General features: G+C 58.5%; 1 protein-coding gene across 6 annotated transcripts; it reads left to right on the forward strand.

Moving 5' to 3' along the window:
• The first annotated feature begins 3,289 nt into the window (after positions 1-3,289).
• Positions 3,290-19,044, forward strand: GRK6 (G protein-coupled receptor kinase 6). 6 transcript variants are annotated; one of them, XM_065029603.1, is made up of 16 exons: positions 3,290-3,442; positions 6,757-6,852; positions 9,437-9,549; positions 9,858-9,935; positions 10,209-10,309; positions 11,518-11,655; positions 11,966-12,029; positions 12,641-12,781; positions 13,451-13,641; positions 14,409-14,446; positions 14,580-14,669; positions 14,761-14,969; positions 15,246-15,383; positions 15,636-15,773; positions 15,934-16,068; positions 16,867-19,044. In XM_065029603.1, the coding sequence occupies exons 1-16, from the start codon at positions 3,391-3,393 to the stop codon at positions 16,870-16,872; spliced, it is 1,728 nt and encodes a 575-aa protein (XP_064885675.1). In that variant the 5' UTR covers positions 3,290-3,390; the 3' UTR covers positions 16,873-19,044. The 6 variants fall into 6 exon arrangements, with proteins under 6 accessions (XP_064885675.1, XP_064885673.1, XP_064885676.1 ...); XM_065029601.1 differs by having other exon boundaries at positions 17,607-19,044; XM_065029604.1 differs by having other exon boundaries at positions 12,641-12,770; positions 13,497-13,641; positions 17,607-19,044.
• The last annotated feature ends 258 nt before the right edge of the window (positions 19,045-19,302 follow it).

Consider the following 19,302-nt stretch of genomic DNA (forward strand, 5'->3'; position numbering starts at 1 on the left):
CCCGAGGTGTGAGGGGCCATGGGGACAACCGTGGGTCTGTGGGTCAAAGACCTGTGGGGCAGCCACATCCTCCTGGGAGCAGCAGCCACCCCACACCCGCCCTGCCCGGCTCCCAGCTCCGCTTCACACAGACACCCAGGGGTCAGGGGCTGCTCCACTTCTCCAGCTTTGCAGCTCAAAATAGAAAATCTCAAAACATCGGACTTTCACTCAGCTAAAAACAGCCTCCGGCGCCTGAGAGCTGGAGCCTAAGGAACGCTGGTCCCCGCCAGCCCACGCCAGCCTCACCGGGGTGGGCACAGCTGAGCCATGGGGTCCAAGGGGCTGGAAGGGATGGGGACAGTCACAGCGGCGAGGTTCCCTGGGCCATCCCCTGCACTCACTGGCCTCATGCACAGAGGTTCACGGCATGAGCTCTGGGACCAGTGGAGGCTCCCAGTGGGGATCGTGCTGGGACGGGGGCCCAGTGCTGACCCCCCAGGAGGCAGCTGGCCCCGGCTGTTGGAGCCACGCTGGCACCATCTGCGGAAGGAGCTGCCCTATCGCTGCCGCCCTGCTTCCCCTCCCGCAGCCGCCTTTTGCCTTTTCACAACTAAATAGCATTTTGCTACTAAAAATAACCAGGGACACTTGGCCAGGCCAGCTCAGCTGGGGGACAGGAGCTGTCCCCGAGGGGCACCAGCCCTGTGGGCAGCACCCCAGGGCCCCATGGTGCCCAGGCTCCTGCACCCTGCCCTCACCATTGCCCAGCACCGCTGGGGCTGACCAGGGGACCACGCACTGTCCCTTCTCCCAGGCAGGAGTGCACGGGATGCTGCAGGGCAGGAGGGGCAGGTTCCCCCAGCTTGGGCAAGGAGTTGCCATCACACACTCTCTGTGCTGGCATTGAGGCAACATGTGAGCCACCAAAGGGATCTGCAGGCTGACATCCAAAATACCACATCCCGAGGGCTGGGTGGGGTCTGGGAGCGCCTGGTCGCCCCCTTCACCCCAGGCACTATTGAGGTTCTGGGATGCTCTGGGGAGATCTTCCCCACTAAGCGTCTCCCACTGCATTGCCATCCAGCATATCATCCTGCCTATAGAAGACTGGTTAAGAAGATCACTCCATCTCTCCACAGCCGCCCTTTCCTTCCAAGTTTGTACAAACAGTCTGTTTAATCCATCAAGTTTGTACAAAAAGTCTGTTTAATCCTTCACAGCGTGACCCTTATTCTTGTTCTTCTCATGAGCCACTGTGACCCCAGTACCGCTGGGAAAGCGGCTCCCCCCTGAGCACTGATTACTCCTGCCCAACTGCAGCACCTGTGCTCGTCTGCGTGGAATTGCATCCTGCATTTTCAGGCTGTTTCTTCAATTTCTCAAGATTATTTTGAATTAGTCCCCTGATAGGCTTGGGTTCAGAACCCCTCCCTCTCCAGCCACATCTCCTCCGCAGAGCTAAAAACAGAGCACTGGTTGCACCACCTGGGCTGCCAGCAGCTCTGCTGGGAACACCAGGACCCCTCTGGATGCTCGGGCTGCTCCGGCAGCACCCTGTGGCTGATGGCACTTGTCGGTGGTGGGAACAGTGCTGGAAAACATCAGCTGGGACCAAACCAAAACTGGCAACCTAAGGGTTAAGCAAGGAAATGCATGGAGACAAAGTCATCGCCTTTGAAGCTCAAAATAAGCAAGTGCCACCTTTCAAAGGAAAGCAGCTCTAAAAGAAGAAAGCTCACGGTGTGAGCTCATGCCTCATGGCAGAGTGACACGGGAGATCACCTCTGAGGCAACTCATCCTCCTCCTCATTATCGCTGTGGGTTCATCACCAGAAGATGCAACACCTCATCTCCAGGGCATGGCAGATCAGTCAGTACCGATTGCACGGGCAATGAGCATTTGGAATAATTTGTGCTATTATCGGCTTTGCTACAGCTTGAGGACATGAACCTCTTCCCTCCTACTCGCCAGCATGGCCTGGCCAAGCAGCACTCAGGGGCCCAGGCTGGTCCCCACCAGCAGGTTGACATCAACAGAGGCCAGCGGAGGGACTCGTCCACCACCACATGCTCCTCCATGTCCTGGCCACCACCAGCCTCACACCCGAGGGGAGGCAGAGGGCATCACTCATGGGCTGGAGCAAGAGACGGGAGCTGTCAGAAGGCAGAGGTGACATCTGCTTCAGGAAGCCAGAAGGAGCAGAAAGCAGGGCAGGCACAACTGGCTAAGGGGTAAGAAGGTTAAAGAGCGGTTTTACACTCAGGAGAAGCAGGGAGCTGGGCAGGTCATCTGCAGGGCCAAGGAACCACCAAGGGGTGCTTGAGGAGGACAGCTCTGTGGAGAAGTCAATGACTCCTTTGCTGGGGAGCAGGCAGGGAGAGGTCCCCATGCCACAGCTTGTCTTCAGATGGGGTAAAGCTGCTGCCAACTGAAGTACCAGGGGAAAAGGGGCTTTTAGAGCAAAGCAACGGAAGGAAGAAGCTTGCAGGAGCAGCAAAAGGAGCTCAAACTTTGAAATGGCAAACGAGCAGCCACTGGGGTCAGTCCCAGCAGAACGCGGCTGCCAGCACGATACCCCCCACAGCCAAGGGATGAGGCTGAATCACAACGAGGAACCCCCAAACCTCCACAGCAGCAGTGACCAGGTGCAGCACCAGAGCTTGCATCACCTGCCCTGCAACACAGGGACTGACCAGCACCAGGCACGTAGACACTGGGAGACCTTTATTGAGGCCAACGCACACACAGGGCCGGGCTGTAAAGAGAGGGGGCCCTCAAAACATGTAACTGCTTTTCAGAGGAGCTCAGGACACTCCGAAAAGGCTCTCAGCTCCCTACCCGCCCCCCAACCCCCAGCGACACCCAACGGCTGCAGCAGCTCAACCCTCCCACTCTAGGGAACCCCCCTCCCGCTCTACTTTATAAACAAACGCTCGGCCCCACCCCCTACCAAACACCCCTATCACAACCCAGTCAGCAGCGGAGTGGCAGCTCCACACCCAATCAGATGCCGCGGAAGGAGGGCCTCTCGCTGAGGTGGGAGCCGTTGGCGCTCGTCCAATCGGTTCCCGGAGCGGCGGCTGCGCTCCCTGAGTGACACCTCATCCTCCAATAAGCACCCGCTCCCTCTTCCCGGCAGGGCTTCGCCAATGGCCGCCGAATGACGCGTATTTCTCTCTCCCCGCCCCGCCCTCCCACACACCCGCCCGCCGCGGAGCCAACGGGAGTGCATCGACTCTCTGGAGGAGGCGAGGCTTCCTGGGGGGCTGGACCAATGAGAACGCGGCGCGGGAGGAGCATGGGCAGGCATTGGCGGGCTGCGCGCGGGTGGGCGGGGCGCGGCGCGGCGGTGGGGCGCGGGCCGAGCGGAGGGGAGCGGCGCGGAGCCGGCGGCGCCGCCCGGGCCCATGGAGCTGGAGAACATCGTCGCCAACACCGTCCTCCTCAAGGCCCGCGAAGGTGAGCGGTGGCGTCGGTGCCCGGGGCTGGGGGGGGGGGGGGGCGGGGAGGCAGCAGGCCCGAGGCGGCGCTGGGGCAGCCCGGCCGCCGAGCGAGCCCAGCGCCCCGGAGGTGCCGGCCGGCCGGTGGCCTGAGCCGTGAGCCCGCCGGGCCGCCTCCTAGAGCGGCGTCCGCTCCCCCGGCCTGCGGGCTCCGGCGGTGTCTGTCCCCGGGGCTCAGCCTCGGGCTCTCCCTCTCGAGGGGTCGCGGCCTCCGCTGCCCGCGGCGCTGCGCGGAACGGGAGGTGACGGCGCCGGTTGGACACAGGGACCGCCTCGGAGCTCTAAACGAAGTCCCGGCGCTGCTCCGGGCCGGCGGGGGCTGCTCAGCGCCCCGTGCTTGTGTGTGCTCCGGGGGGGCTGTGCTCCCCCAGGGCCGCCTCTCCGCGGGCTCAGCGCTGCGGCCCCGCCTGCCCCCACCCGCAGCCCTGCCCCTTCCAGCGGCTGCTCCTGCTCCTCTGGCGCGGGGACAAAACAGCCCTGGGTGCCTTGGGAGAAAAAAGCTGATTTTAGGCTGATAAACCGCTGCTTCCCACACAAGGGCTGATCCGAAACTGCGGTGGTGACCACTTCTCCTCCACCTTCACGCCAGCCGCGGCCCCTGGTCAGCTCAGCACCAGGAGCTTTGCTGCGGGGCCACAAACCTCCTGCTGCTTGCCGGGTCATGGCTGGATCCCACGGGGATGCAGGCAGCAGTGGGGCTGTGCAGAAGGCACAGAGGAGCCGTGCTGGGAAATCTGTCACACAGGAACCTGGTCCTTTGCAGAGAAGATCTGATTCAGCCAGGCATCAGGGAGTTCATTAGATCATGTAAAGTGGCAGGGCAGTACAGTCTCTCCTGGCCCACGGCATTCAGCTGGCCAGACCAAGTCATTTTGGAGCCTCAGGGTCCACAGAAATCTAGTTAAAGAGCTTTAGAGATTAGATTTGTGGGAGCAAAGAGCAACAAAATTAAATTTACACAGACAGAAACATTTCTGAGCTGCCTGAAAATCAAGCCTAGTGTTGATACTTCAGGCACAGGTACCGTGGTGGACCATGATGTTACGGTTCATAATGGCAAGGTTTGGTTCAACACCAAATCCAGACAAAACCAAAGAGTGGCGTTTGGGACTTGAAGCTACAAGGCCCTGCGTCCCATAGACCGAGGGACCAGGAGACCGGCTTCTGTGGTGCTGTTGGCAGAGCAGTTTGGTGGCCGAGGCAGAGCGAGGTATCAGAGGCTGCTGTGCTGCTTCCCAGTGCTCCTCCTCCTCAGCAGGTGGTGGGCAGTTTGGGCACGGGCAGGTACAATCCGCTGGCACACCTGTGCTGCAGGGCTCCTGGCTCATGAGAGCGGGGGGTGTCTGTGCTGCCTGGCCGTGTCTCCCCCACCCGTGGCCGTGGTGGCCACTGGGGCAAGCTCTGGCAGCCAGTGTGACAGAACAGAGCCATTTTGCTGGTCAGGTCTGGCAGCACCAGGTGCTTTGTTCCAGCCCAGCCTTTTTGGGAGCCTCCTGGTGCAGGGATGGGATCACCCTTGGGGATTGCTGACAGCCACCATCAGCTGCTGCTATAGGTCACCACGCTCTGTGTTTCCTTCAAACTCTTCCTGGAGGGTTTAGCACAGGGAAGGTGAAGGATCCTTCCCCCATCGTCCCCCTTCCCTGCTGGCCTCTGACAGAGGGACAACAGGCCAGCTTGGTGGTGTCACCAAGTCCTGAAGCTCCCCTGTGATGAGCTCTGGGTGGAGGTGGCCCACACCTTTCCCGGTCTCTGAACGAGGGTGGGAGGTTGGCACGCAGGAGACGAGTTCACTGCCGGGCCGTTTGCTGCGGCACCGCGAGGGCGGGGGAGAGCCCTGCGTGATGGCGCTGGAGCCACCTTTCAAAGCAAACAACTTGAGGAAACGCAAGCGGCTGGGCCTTGTCCTCCGGGTGCTGTGGGGCACAACTGCCTTTCACTGAGCGCTCCTGGGGGTGAGGGCGACACGTCCTCCCATGCCCTCACTTTGTTGTCCCCGTCCGCTTGGTTGCCACAAGCTGCGGCTGACAAGGTGTCTGTGCTGCTGGTTTCTTCCAGCTCTGCTTACCCTTGAGTCACTTCCTTCCTGCGTTTGTACAATCGTGCGGCCCAGCTGCTGCTGCTGCGGGGCAGACGGAGCGCAGACAGAGCACAGCGACCCACAGCGTGCCAGGGGCTGAGACCTGGGGCTGGCCCTGTGGCTGGCGGCTGCGGTGGCCCCGTCCCACCCGTCTGTCCAACCAAGGCCTCCTGCGCAACCAGGAGCAGTATGCCCAGGGACTGTGTCTGGGATTAGGGGCTGAATTGCATCTGCACTGGAGGAAAGTGTTATGAAAGTGTTTCTCAAGAGCTGATAAATGATGTTCAACCCCCCCCTGGCTTCAGAAAGCCTTTGGCCCAACTCAACAGGATGGTTTAATGTGTTTCCAAAGGGAGGTGTGTGCAGGGTGGGGGAAGGCAATTTCTGGAGGGCGGCTGATCCCAGCAATCAGTATTTCAGTACTTAGTGCCTGCTATGATGTAAATTTTTTGGTCTATCTAGAAGCTTTCCCACCCTGTCCTACAGCACTGGGCATTTACTCCAGCACTGAAGCTGGAATGCTATCTGGTTCTTGGATCTTGCCTTTCTGAGGCTGGCTTATCTCTGGAGAAGGGTGGGAGTGTCCCCACTTCACAGATGGGAAACTGAAGTGAGAAGCCCGGGGCGATGCAGTGAGTTGTCTGTGGAGCAGGGATGAGAGCCCTGTCTCCCAGCTCGTGTCCTCTCTCTGAGAGCCCCTCCCTGGAGTAAGCAATCAGTCTGGAATGAGTAGGTGGCATGAACATCATTACTACAGCAGGAAGAGCTTCACACCAGCAAGGCTTGGCCTGGAGGGTTGATTAGTTATGCAGAGGTCCTGAGGACAGGCCTGGGAGCCAAAAACTTGTGCAAGCAGAGTAACCTGTGGATTTAGGCTCTCCTGCCCTGATTCTCCCATCTTATATACAACCTAACCCAGATGTCCAGGTGAAAGGTCTTCATGTTCTAGGTTGGGACTTCATTCAGCAGCCAGAGCGGTTTGGTCCATCCGCTTCCCTTGACAGTCAGAGACTCCAAAGCTTTTGTTCCACCAGCCGGGAAGCGGCGGTACCACTTCGGTCTTGTTTTCATTGCCCGGGCTTGCACATGTAAATGGACAGAGGGTGTCTCCTCTCTCGGCTCCTGGCAAGGTGAGGCTACAACCAGACGGCCTTGCTTCATAACTCGTGGTACTGATTTTGTGTGCCCTGCAGGTGGTGGCGGAAACCGGAAAGGCAAGAGTAAGAAATGGCGCCAGATGCTGCAGTTCCCCCACATCAGCCTCTGCGAGGATCTTCGCCAAACCCTCGGTGAGACGCGGTGGTGGGCGGGAGCTCCGGAGCGGGGTGGGTGGGTGGGTGTTGTGCCCCCCTAAAGCCGGGCACACCTGAAGGAGGTTGAATCCATGAGGGTCAGGGACGTATAATGGGGAGCGTGTCAGCCAAAACCCGGCCAGGATCACTCAGAGCTCAGGGTGTAGAGAAGAAACAATAGGTGGGTAAGTCACAGCTGCGTGATGCTCACCAGATAATCCCTGTTGATGTACCCGCACACTTTCTAGACTGTGAAGAGCTTCACTAGAGATAATGCCACCTTCTCTGTGCACACAGGTCTGCTTGGTGTCGCGGAGCTCTGGAGCATCACTCTGGGGTGCCTTTGCATAAATAAAGGGCCTGCTAATGTCCTCTGGGCTCCTGGCCTGGGATTCAGCCCTGCTTTGCAAACCTCAGCTTCTAAGACTAACACAGCAGCTTTACTCGGGCAAAACTGGGTTCTTGCTGTGTGCTATGGATGAGGTACAGCTGGGCAGGGCTTGGCCTGTCTTTTCAATACTGCACTTTGTATTCTTCGTGGTTTGAATGTTGTTTGTGCAACAGGCTGGGCCCTGAGATCATGTGAAATTGTTTTGGGGCATGGAGGGTGGGAACGCTCTGCTCTTGGGAAGGGGAGCGCTTGTTTGAGTTATCACTCCAGATCCAGCTGCCAGCTGGAGAGTACAGCAGCACTGGCCTTGTTTCAGAGCAGGTGTCGCCGGGCTGAGTGGGTTTGGGAAGTTTCTGCAGCTCCAGTCCCCAGTTCTGCCCTGCCCAGGTTTTCCAGGTCCTGGCAGCTCCAAGGAGAGGAGTGATTCCATTTGAAGGCACAGGGGACAGTAGCATTTGGAATAACTCAAATCTCCTTCATCTACATGTTAACCTGCAAGCTCACAACATCTTGGTGCCCACTGTGCACCACCACCTTGCTGCTGTGCACACCATGCACCACTTCTCAGGGCCAGTTTTGCAGCCAAATGTGATCAGATGGAGACTCTCACCTTGGTTTTGCTACAAACTGCTTTTCTGGAGCAAGTTCTCAGGGCTGAACACAGCTCTGGGCTTTCCTTGGAGCTCCCATCTTGGCCTCTCTCTGCCTCTCAGACTTGTGTGCCCCCAGCATGGATTTCCCTCAGCTGGTGTCCATCCTCTGCCCACGGCCGCTCTTCCTGTGGGGGTCGTGGCATGTTTCCCAGCACTGAACTTCATCACTGTTGTGCTGCCCCTCTGCCGGTGGCTGTGGTCTGTCTGTCTCTGCTGTCCCACTGTGCAGGACAGTGATGTTTGATGCTTTGGGAGGCAGGTCCCTCCCAGCAGCTGGCTGGCACTGCCCATGTCCCCATCTCTCACGAGGTGCTGGCCCAGGTGACAGCTGCCTCACGTAGCTTCTCCACGGTAAAGGTGGCCCCATTCCTCATGCTCGGGTCACTCTTTGGCTGCAGTGGTTTCATTTTCCCCTCGCAGCCTGCTAGAAAGGCATTTCCAGAGGCTTGGCAGGCCTGCGGCCATGGTGGGCTGGTTGCCCACTGCAGAATTAAGCTTTGTGTGCCCTGACCGCAGGGAACACCCTCGTGTGGGCCTGGGCAGCGGTGAGGGCGGCCGAAAGCTTCTGATCTCACCTCAGCAAACTGCGGTGCTCCCAGCTGAAGGGAACTCCTTCCCCTGCAGACACAAGGAAACCGGCCTGTGCAGCAGAGCTGGCGAGGCTGCCTCCTCCCCCACCACAGCCCCACGGTCTCCGCGCTCTCGTGCACCCTCAGGAAGCCGCAGCTTCCTCGGGAGAAACTGCTGCGCGAGGAGGGGAAGCCGGCAGTGCCCAGCCCCAGGAGCGCTGGAACATCCCCTGCGTGCGGGCGGATGGCCGCACATCTGCACCCCAGCAGCCCTTGGTGGCAATAGCTGTGACACAATTCTGTTCTGGCTCGTGATCAGACAACATCTTGTGAGTGGAAGGGAAGGAAGAAAGCAAAGGACTGGAAGTGCTCTGGGTAGTCAAAGGGGTTTGTGCCTGGGCTGCCAGACTTCAGAGAGGGTAGGAGGAATCGGCAGGGAAGCCAAGCTCCGGAGGGCAGTTGGAGCTGGCGTACAAGCAAATGGCTGTGCCATGGAGTGGAGGGTCTAATTGCTGTGAGCAGCGTTAACGGGCATCTCTGGAAAAGCTGCTTCTCATTTTGATGCTGCTGCTTCTAGCAGGGTCTTTGGGAATATGAGTGGTTTGTAAGAGTCATAAGAACAACTATTGGCCTGGAAGACCTGCCTGAAAATGAGCTCAGTGTGTTCCTCTTGTTCCAAGGAAAGTTGTGTGTCTGGAGCAGCCAGTCGATCTCTGCGGGGAGAGGTTGAGGAGAGAGCCTCCAGGCAAGCAGGAGATACCAAGGTCCCTGCTAAAAACAAGAGAGACAGGCTGTGCAGAACAGCAGCTCAAACCTCTTCCAAGGAAGAGGATCTTCCACAGTGGAATGTAAAAGCTCGGTCATGCCTCTTGTCCCCGTTGGGTGTATTTCCCTCTCCTGGGGGTCTCGGGCTGGTGGGAGACACGGGCCAGGGCTGCAGCAGTGAGGGATCTTCTCCACCTTTGCAGAGCGGGACTACCACAGCCTGTGCGAGAAGCAGCCCATCGGGCACATGCTCTTTCGGCAGTTCTGCGAGACACGACCTGAGCTGTCACGCTGCATCAAGTTCCTGGATGCCGTGGTAAGAACAGAACCCGTTGGGCTTCACTGGGGGAGGTGAGGATGTTCTCAGCGCCCTGGGCATGGACCGGTTGGCCCTGAGTGACTGTGACCAGGTACTTCTGGGCACATAGGATTTTACTGAAGGAAAAATGGGGGAGTTGCAGTTTCTCTAAGACAGGGTTGGGCCGTTGCTTAGGGAGCTGTTTGCCGGAGATCTGGTTTTCCAGGAAATCCAGGGAAGCCTTGGGCAGAGGGTGTTGCTGCTCTGCAGCTGCTGCCTGGTTGCAGGGCTCAGTTCCTGCTCCTCACGCTGTTTGCTCTGTGCAGGCAGGGTACGAAGTGGCTCCAGATGAGAAGCGGAAGGAATGCGGGCAGCACCTGATTGAAAAGTACTTGAAGCCACATGTGAGTAAGAGGGTTGTGTTTGCTGCCTGCAGCAGCAGAGCAGTTGGAAAGCTGACAGCTGTCATTACCCGTGTCCTGCCACAGCAAACGTGCCGGGCAGGATGGTGAGAGCAGAGTACAGAGCCACCTCACCACCTCACAAGCATCCATTGCTGCTTTTCCCACTGGCCCTCAAGCAGAGGGGCACCTGTGTGCTGTTCCTGTGGGCTACTCCTCCCTGTCAGGACCCTTGAGCTCTGCTCTCTGTGTCTGACTCTATCCCTTTGTCCCCAGAGTGAGGACCATGTGCCTGAAGTCCCCTCGCAGCTGGTAGATGCCTGTTGTGAGAGGCTGGAGCAGGAACCTTCCAAGGAGCTCTTCAAGGAATCCACTAAGTAAGTTGGAGTGCTGGGGCCTGACCTCAGGTGGCACCACGGCACGGCATAGAGGCTGCAGCCATCTCTCCTCATCCCCGGGTGCTAGGGCTGAGGTCTGGGGAGTTTTGGGCTGACAGTTTGCAGCACAGCTACAGGAAAGCAAACACAAGGAGCTGCTGTGGGCTCTGGGAGCCACAGGCTGCTGCAGAAATCCCTGTCACTGCTCTCAGTCTGCTGTGGGTCTGAGGTTGCCATGTGGGAAGGCCCCGTTCCAGCAAACCTCGGCATCTGGCCCTGCTGTTCCGAGTCGTGTGCCAGGATCTCGTTGGCACCCGTAGAGCAGAGCCGACAGCTGCAGACCTGGTGCCAGCTGTCCTTTCCCGCTGGCCACAGATGTGGCCGTTGTGGTTGGGTTACGCTGCCTGTTGCTGCAGGTCACTTCTGTTCCTGCGGCAGAAGCGCAGAGATCCTGGCTCCGGGTGCGAAGCAGAAGCCGTTAGGTAAACGGGGCTTACAGCCTCCACCCCTCCCTGAACAGAAGCTGGAGCACGTTGCTTAATCAAGTGCAGGGCTGTGGCAATGGGTTTGCTGCAGCCTTCTGTGGAGCGTTAGCTCTGTGTGTGGTAGCTGGTGTCACTGTCTGAATGCGGAGCCTCCGGGCTGGGCCCTGCCTGCTCTTGGCAAGCTTTGGAAAGGGAAGAGCCCATCCACTTCTCCTTGATGCATGTCTCCAGTGTAGTCGCTGTGTCTAAGGCTCCTTACTCTGCTGGGCAGCCCTGGCACCGCTCTCCAAGGCAGTTAGCTCTCTTGAGCAGGATCCCTGTGGCCTTTTGTGCTGGATAGTCACCTGAAAGTGAACAACTCAGCGCCTGGTGCTGAACATTCCGAGCAGCTTTCAGCAGCTGATTACAGCCTTGCGTGCGCATTTGCCCTCTGAGCGGAGGGGAAATTGCAAAGAGTCCCGTTGTCCCCTTTTGTCCCACAGCCCAGGCTGGTGTTGAGAGGCCACGATTAGCAGTGCCAGCCCAGTCTCAGGGTGCTGTGTTCGTCACAGCGGTGCCTCCAGTGCACCTTCCTTTTGCATCAGGCTTAGCCTGGAGGGGGAGCTTTCTGGGCCAGGGCTACATGGGTGATTCAGCACCAGGCTGGGTGAGGGAACAGCAAAGTAAACGGGCTCTCGGGGCTGCTCACCTCCTCTTTCCTTGGACCTCTGGCTTTTTCCACAGCTGTGATCAGCTCTCAGGACCCTCGCTGGCTCTGCTCTCTCCTAGGCTTATCCATGACTACCTGAGTGTGGCTCCCTTTGCTGACTACCTCGACAGCTTGTACTTCAACCGCTTCCTGCAGTGGAAATGGCTGGAACGGTAACGCTCCCTGGCATCGCTGGGAGACCTGCACCCTGCTCGTGTGGGCTGCCTGAGGGTTCCTCGGGCTCCTTCCCATGCTGGGCCACAGCAAGAGCCAAGAGCCTGGCCTCTGTCTGCTCTTGTTCTCCTTCAAGGTCCTTTCTTGGCACCATCAGCAGCCCCAGCCTTGCTTGCCTCACACGGCAGCAAGGTCGGCTTGAGCAGGGGTTTTGGGGCAAGCTGCAGTCTTGCAGGCCAGGACACAGGGGTGGTTTGGGCTTCAGTCCCTGCTCTCTCCCATCTCACTCCAGTTTCCTTTGCCTCACAGGCAGCCAGTGACCAAAAACACTTTCCGCCAGTACCGTGTGCTGGGCAAGGGCGGTTTTGGGGAGGTGAGTGACCAGCATTTCCTCTGCATTCGGGTACCAAGCAGCCACCATTGCCCACTGGCAGATGCAGACCTGGGTTGGCCATCAGGGCAGCACGAGCAGGTGCTGCTGGCTGGGGGGGGCTGCGCTGGACACTGCTATGCTGTGGGCATTGCATGAGCTCCCAGTTCCCTTTTGAGGGGCAGGAGCTCCCGTCCTGCCAGGCGCTGGAGCTGTGGGAGGTGTTGCATAGGGCAGGTAACACGTGTCCCATGGTGTGTGCCGCTGCCTGGGCAGAGTCAGGTCTGCTGCTGGTGACTGGTAGGGGAAACTGCTCTGAAAACTGCCTCTGTCAGGCTTCCTTCTGTTGCTGGAGTGGTTCTTCTGTCTTCCCAGGCACCAGCCATGGTGCTGCTACAGGTGGCAGGGACACCGCAGCCCTCTGCTGCTTATCTGTGACATCTGGAGATGTCGCTCTTCTCTGTGTCCTTGCTTTGACAAGAGGTTTCTCGCTAACCTCAGAGTGAGGTGGGGACAGGGACGTCTGCCTTCTTGTACCTCTTTCTGAGAGCAGAACCTAGGCCCCCCCCGGAAGTGGCAGCAGGACGGTGCTGAGCCTTGTCCCCCTGTTCCAGGTTTGTGCCTGCCAAGTGCGTGCCACGGGGAAGATGTACGCCTGCAAGAAGCTGGAGAAAAAACGGATCAAAAAGCGGAAGGGAGAGGCTATGGCCCTGAATGAGAAACAGATCCTGGAAAAAGTGAACAGTAGGTTTGTAGTAAGTACATAGGAATTGCTCTCACTTTGCTGTGATGGTTGATACTTCCTCCAACCAGACAGCCCAACACCTCTGTGCTCCTCACCCTGCGGGGAGAGGAGGAAGCAGGTCCTGCCCATGTGGTAGGATCCTGGTGGCTGCAAATCTCCTGCAAGGCCGGGCTCTGGCAGGACCTCCTACTGCCTCCATGAAATGCTGTAAATGTCCCCAAAGTCAGGCCCAAACACCCATCTGGTCTCACAGGCACCTTGGTACCTCTGGGGCAGAAGAAAGCAGCAAGAACTGTCTCCAGGAAGCCAAATGGGCAGAAACCTAGCCCTGAGCTGTGTGGTGGGGAGCTCCCTGCCTGCACTGCCGTGCGGACAGCCTGAAACCTCCCTTTGTGGAGGGTTCATCAGAAACTGCCCTGGGGGTTGCTGGTGGGTGCTGCTTGCCCTGGCGAGGAGCAGCGCTGGCTCAGGGAAATAGTGTATGAGAAGAGCCAGGGGTGTGCTGGGGCTGTTGGGCACTCCCACATCCTCCCTGGGTTTGCACAGTTCCTCCTCTGCTGGCAAAGGGCCAGTCCTGCTGCCCTTGAGCGGCTGCTTGGGTGACAAAGTGCCCGTCAGAGTGCGGGCACCACCCTCTTCCAGCTGTGTCTTCTAACAGCCTTTCTGCCCTGAATTGCAGGTGAGCTTAGCCTATGCATATGAAACTAAAGATGCTCTCTGCCTAGTGCTGACCCTCATGAATGGAGGGGACCTCAAGTTCCATATCTACCACATGGGAGAAGCTGGCTTTGAGGAGCCCCGGGCAGCTTTCTACGCTGCTGAGATCTGCTGTGGGCTGGAGGACTTGCACCAGGAGAGAATAGTGTACAGGTACGCACTGCCTGGTGTCCCTGCTGGGAGACCTTGTACAGGCTGCAGAAGCAAGAGGGTTCCTGCTGCTCTTACTAGCCCAGCCGGGTCTGTCTGCTCAAGAAAACAAGCTCAGGCTTGAAAGCAGCACAGAGCTGGGTGAGTGGAGATCAGGAACAGAAAGCATGGGAAAGCTTAGCTTGGTTTCTTCACACTGGATCACCAGGAACGGGATGTGATTGTACCGGGAACACCTCGGTGCAGGCACTTGGGTGCTTAACTTGCTGGGCAGCATTGACACTAGAACAAAGGAGGGTACGCTGCCCAAAACCCTCCAGACTGAGAGCTGGGCGGGAGGAGAACAAGCTAATTGTGTGACTGTACTCAGCGGGTTGTGTGATAACGTGTTAGGGATAATGTGGCTGAACATGGAGCAGAAGGTCCCTTCTAGTCATACCCTGTGCCCTGCCCTGGGACAGGATGAGCAGAAGAAGCCTCTGCTCCTTCTCTTTTGCACGTCTTGTCTTGTAGTGAGTTCTGCACCTGCAAGGAGGGAATCAGGCACACGCCCACTGCTTCCTCACGGAGGGGTGAAGGTTGTGGTGCCTGGGCTCTGCCTGGGAGGGGAGAGTTTGCAGGGCAGGGGTGAGGGGAAGATTATCTGTGTGCCAGAGGCAGGGGCATTGCATCCTTCTGCTGCTTATCTGTGACTTCTTGAGATGTCACTGTTCCTCATGTCCTTTGCTTTGACAGCTGGCTTCTTGCTAATCAAGTCTCTTCCTTCCTAGGGACCTGAAGCCAGAGAACATATTGCTGGATGACCACGGTGAGTGCAGGTCAAGAGGAGCCCTGGGCCTGGGTCCTCCTCTCTTCTTGTGCTTGAAAGAGGTTACTCTGTGTTCTTAACAGCTTCAAATGTCCCTTGACCTTGTTGTGCTAACTCACCCCCTCCTCTGCAGGTCACATCCGTATCTCAGACCTGGGGCTGGCTGTACACGTGCCGGAGGGCCAAACGATCAAGGGCCGGGTGGGGACAGTTGGCTACATGGGTAAGTGGCCCTGATTTAATCAAAAACTGGTCTCTGACTGCTCGCATGCTCTCCCTGCCCTCACACATCCCTCACCCCTGCTCCTATGTAGCTCCGGAGGTGGTGAAGAATGAGCGCTACACGTTCAGCCCGGACTGGTGGGCTTTGGGCTGCCTGGTGTACGAGATGATCGAGGGACAGTCCCCCTTCCAGCAGCGCAAGAAGAAGATCAAGCGGGAGGAGGTGGAGCGGCTGGTGAAGGAAGTGCAGGAGGAGTACTCGGAGAAGTTCTCGCCCTGTGCCCGTTCCCTCTGCACCATGGTATGATTGTGTCCCTGTCCCTTTGCTCCCACCACCTCTTTACACACAGCAGAAGAACGTTGAGGCTGCTCCCTGCAGAGGTGCTGATGGCAGCTGGGGTCCCTTGTCTCTGATAAGGCAGCGCAGGAGGGTCGAGAGTGCCTTAGCTCCTTGCTCCCCCCAGCTGCCCGGCAGGCCCTGCTGTCCATAGAGACGCTGCAGGAGCCTGGCTGACCTCAGGGCTGCCCTGCCCAAAGTGCCCTCCACCTGGGACACTGATTTCCTTTGTGTTTGCAGCTCCTGTGCAAAGACCCTCTGGAGCGCCTGGGGTGCCGAGGAGCTGGGGCCACGGAAGTAAAGGAGCACCCTCTCTTCAAGCACCTCAACTTCAGGAGGCTGGAAGCAGGCATGCTGGACCCCCCCTTCAAGCCAGATGTAAGTGACTGTTCCGTGTCCTGGCCCCTTTAGCCAATGGTGCTGTCAAGGGAAGCAGGAACCCTGGAGTGGCTCACCTGATGAGATGGCACCCGTCCCCTTCCCTCTCATTTTGGGAGCCTGGCAGAATGGGGCTCATGCAAGCTCTGGACTGCAGGCAGAAGGGGCCTGAGCTTGGCCACGAGCCACAGTTGTTTGAGGTGGTGGCATCGTCATGGAGCCTGGTGTTAGAGCAATCTTTGTGCTGTTTAGCCCCAGGCCATCTACTGCAAGGATGTTCTGGACATTGAGCAGTTCTCTACAGTGAAAGGAGTGGAGCTGGAGCCCACGGACAATGACTTCTACCAGAAGTTTGCTACAGGAAGCGTGCCCATTCCTTGGCAGAACGAGGTAGGTTTGCAGGACAGGTCTTTGCTCCTGCTTTTGCCCACCGTGGCCGAGCGCAGTGTCCTGCAGGGTTCGTGCTGTCCCTGCTGCTCTTGCAGTCTGCTGAGCTCTCTGTGACGGGCTTTGTGTGGCAGTTGCTGCAACCATCTTTACCCTCTTCCAGATGATCGAGACGGAGTGTTTTAAGGAGTTGAATGTCTTTAGCACAGATGGCACAGTGCCCCCAGACCTGGACTGGAAAGGGCAGCCTTCTCCACAGCCCAAAAAAGGGTTACTCCAGCGCTTATTCAGCAGACAGGTAAGAGTGTTTGCCCAGCAAGTCCTCTAGCAGCAGTCAGCCCGCTCCTGCCTGTAGCAGGCAAATCTGGCAGGGAGGCGGGCACGAGGGGGCAGCAGGCAGAGTCTCCTCCTGTGCTGGGCCACAGGACCCCAGGGCTCTCAGGGGGACCCAAGCAAGGCTGCAGGGAGCCAGCCCTCTCCTGGCTGGTGTTCCCTGTGCTGGGGGAGTCGAGGGGGCTGGGATGGAGTGTCCTAGCTAAATGTGCTGCGATCACACAGGCAGAGGGGTGTTGTTGAAGGCACTGAAGTAGCAAGTCTGCTCCTTTCCTCCATGAATAATACCATCCCTGAAGAAGACCTGGCTCTTGGGATGGGCTGTGCGGGCTCCTGAGTTCCCCAGAGCATTTTTGACAGACCTTGAGCAGGCAGAGAGAGCAGTGCTTTCGAGGGATGAGGAGAACGGAAACGTTTTGCAGCTGCTCTGGGCTTGCCTGCCTTTCTGTCTCCTCTGCCCAGAACAGTCTTTGCCTTCTTTCCAGGACTGGCAAAGTCTGGGCTGCTGCCTCCCAACAGCTGCTGGCAGCTGCAGGACTCAAGTGTGGTTGGCTCTGGACCCGCTCTCAGCTGCCCGGTGCTGACTCCGGCTTCCACCACGAGCTCTGAGTTGTGTGTCACTGTTCAGTGGGCTGCCCGAGTCAGGGCCAGCTCTGGGCTGGGATTCCCAGCCCTTCCCGAGGCAGGCAGGACCTGCCAGCGGATGGGCAGCTGCCTGTGGCAGGAGTTGAGCTGTGATTTGCCACGTGTTTTCTCTTTCCAGAGGTGAGCAGTCTCTCCTGGCTGCTCTGCTCAGGGAAATACCCGGTGGCCCGTGGACATGACAAGATCTGGGAAAGAGGAGTGTTGTCCTTCAGTGTCTGACCCCTTCCCCCAGCAGAGCACAAGCTGCTTGTTGTTCTAACTGCTCCCTGAGCCACTAATCCCGCTTCCCTGCTCTTACTGCCTTCCTGGGGGAGGCCTTGTCCTCAGCTTGAGCCAAAGCTGCCCCTGCACGGCTGCAGCTGGGAGCTCTGCTCCCAGGGGGCTGTGGGAAGTTCCCTTCATTCCTCTCTTCATGTGTCCAGGACACACAGAAGGGTTGAGAAACCATGAAGGGTTTGGCATTGCCCCGTGCTCAGACTCCCTCCCAGTCCAGCAAAAAGGGCTTCAGCTGCTTCTGCAGCCGGCTGAGCCCCAAGTGGAGCAGATGGTCTGTGCTGACACTGAGCTGGGTGCCTGTAGTCCATGGAGCCCACCTTCCCAGCTTCTGAGACAGTCAGCTGTGTGCTCACCAGTCTGTCTGCCAAGAGCCGAACCCCCAAATGCAGTTTGATTGTTCCTCTGCAAACTGGGGGTCCCCTCCAGCCCCTTGCCTCCATGTAGCTCTTCATGCGCAGGCCAAGGGGTGCCCGGCCCTTCCCTGCCAGAGAGCAGCTGCAGGCTGAGTTTTGTGACCGTGCTCACCTTCTGCTTGCTGTGCTCCTCTCTCCCTCCTCCCTCTCCTTGCCCTTCTGACTTCAGGACTGTTGTGGAAACTGCAGCGACAGTGACGAAGAGCCCACCCGGCTGTAGAGCACAGCTTGTTCTCCAGCCTCTGGGACCCCTTTGCCTCTCCGGGTGCCCAGCAGAACAACAGCCAACCTGAAGGACAAAAGTAGCAGCGGCTCCACAAGGTGGATTTGTTTACAGCTTTACTCATCTGTATTTGAAGACTGTGAGGACGGCTCCAGGGCTGGCAGCAGCACACAGCTCAGGCCAAGGTGTCTCTGGCCGTGGGCAAGCCCTTGTCCCCAGGACAGACCTGGACCCTTCCAAATCTGCCGCTTGGGATTGTCTCATCGGCTGCCGCTCCTCTCTCGGGCCCGGGGAGAGGGGGAGCGATTGTGCCAGCGTGGGCCGAGGCCAGGCTGGAGCAGCTCTGCTGACACATTCCACAGTGCCGAAGTGGCACTGCAGGGTTGGTGTATATTTATATACGTTGGTCTGTACATATCATATGTTGGTTTTGAATCTATAGGTGGGGGCCTGCACTGCCCCCACCCTGTCACAGGCACAAATGTCCTCCTATGGGGGGAGTGACGGTCCCAGCTTTGTACCAGGGAGTCCTGGGCAGAGGCCTCTGTGCCTTGAGGTGTCTAAAGCATCTTTCCTGGACCTTTCTGGCCATGCTGAGGCGACCCTGGCTCCAGCGGAGTCCATTGCTCAGCCCTGAGGCACAGGAAACTGCTGTGCCAAAGCGTCTACCATTGCATCCTGGCAGCAGAGCGTCACTGCCTCATCCCCGCTTCCCCGTCTGCCGGAGCCTGCTTCCTCCTGCCTCGTCTCGCACATGCTGCCAGCTCTGGGGAGCTGGTCCCGGCCCCCTCTCCAGCCCACCGGCAGGCTGCCCATGGCACCTGCTGGGTCCGAAGGTTCAGTCTGATCCCCGGCGTGGCACGGGGTGGCCCCGGCACAGTCCCACCGGCTCTGGACCAGCCATCTGGGGATGCTGCGGTCCCCAGGCTTAGCTTGGTGTCACAAGGAGCTTTGCTCTTGGGGAGCAAAGCCATGGTAAAGGGATTCCAGGGTCATGCTGTGAGCTGTGACCCAAGCGTGAGCGAGGCTGGGGCCGTCCTGTCTGCACCAGCTCAGCCTGTGTCCCCACAGGTGCTCCTGTGCCCAAGGGTGGGAGTGGAGGGGCTGGAACCCTGTGTGTCCCTGGGGAGCAGCGTGGGGCTCAGCCCCCCTCTCTGTCCTGCTTGTCCTGTCCCTTCTTGTGCACACCTGTCCCAGCTGTGTCCCGAGCAATAACTCGTCTATTCTATGTGTATGTACGCACACGCGTGTGTGCCTGCACGTGTGCGTGCTGCTGCCTCGTGCTCGTTCTGAGCCAGTACCCGAGGGGGGCTGAGCACCTACTTGGACCTGTGGTATCATTCGCTTGCCTTGCACTAAAGTTGGAGAGTATTTAAATTTTTAACCTTTTGTTAAGTGTATGATTCGCCATGCCTTGCGTTGCTGCAGCGCCGGGGGGAGCCTGCTCCAGGCTGTCCAGGGTTGGGGGCTGTAAGGAGGGGAGAAGCAGGGACCCTGTTTCTGGACTGCTGTGGCTCTGCTGGTGCTGAGCCCCAGGGACTGCGGGTGGCCCTTGGTGGCTTCTGCTGGTTTAAGTCGCTGCAGGGGCATGACAGGCACAAGGCTTCGTGCTGTTGGGGTGCTCAAGTCTGCTGCGATCCCC

The sequence above is a fragment of the Columba livia genome, chromosome 14, assembly GCF_036013475.1.
Source record: "Columba livia isolate bColLiv1 breed racing homer chromosome 14, bColLiv1.pat.W.v2, whole genome shotgun sequence".
NCBI classification, from domain to species: domain Eukaryota; kingdom Metazoa; phylum Chordata; class Aves; order Columbiformes; family Columbidae; genus Columba; species Columba livia.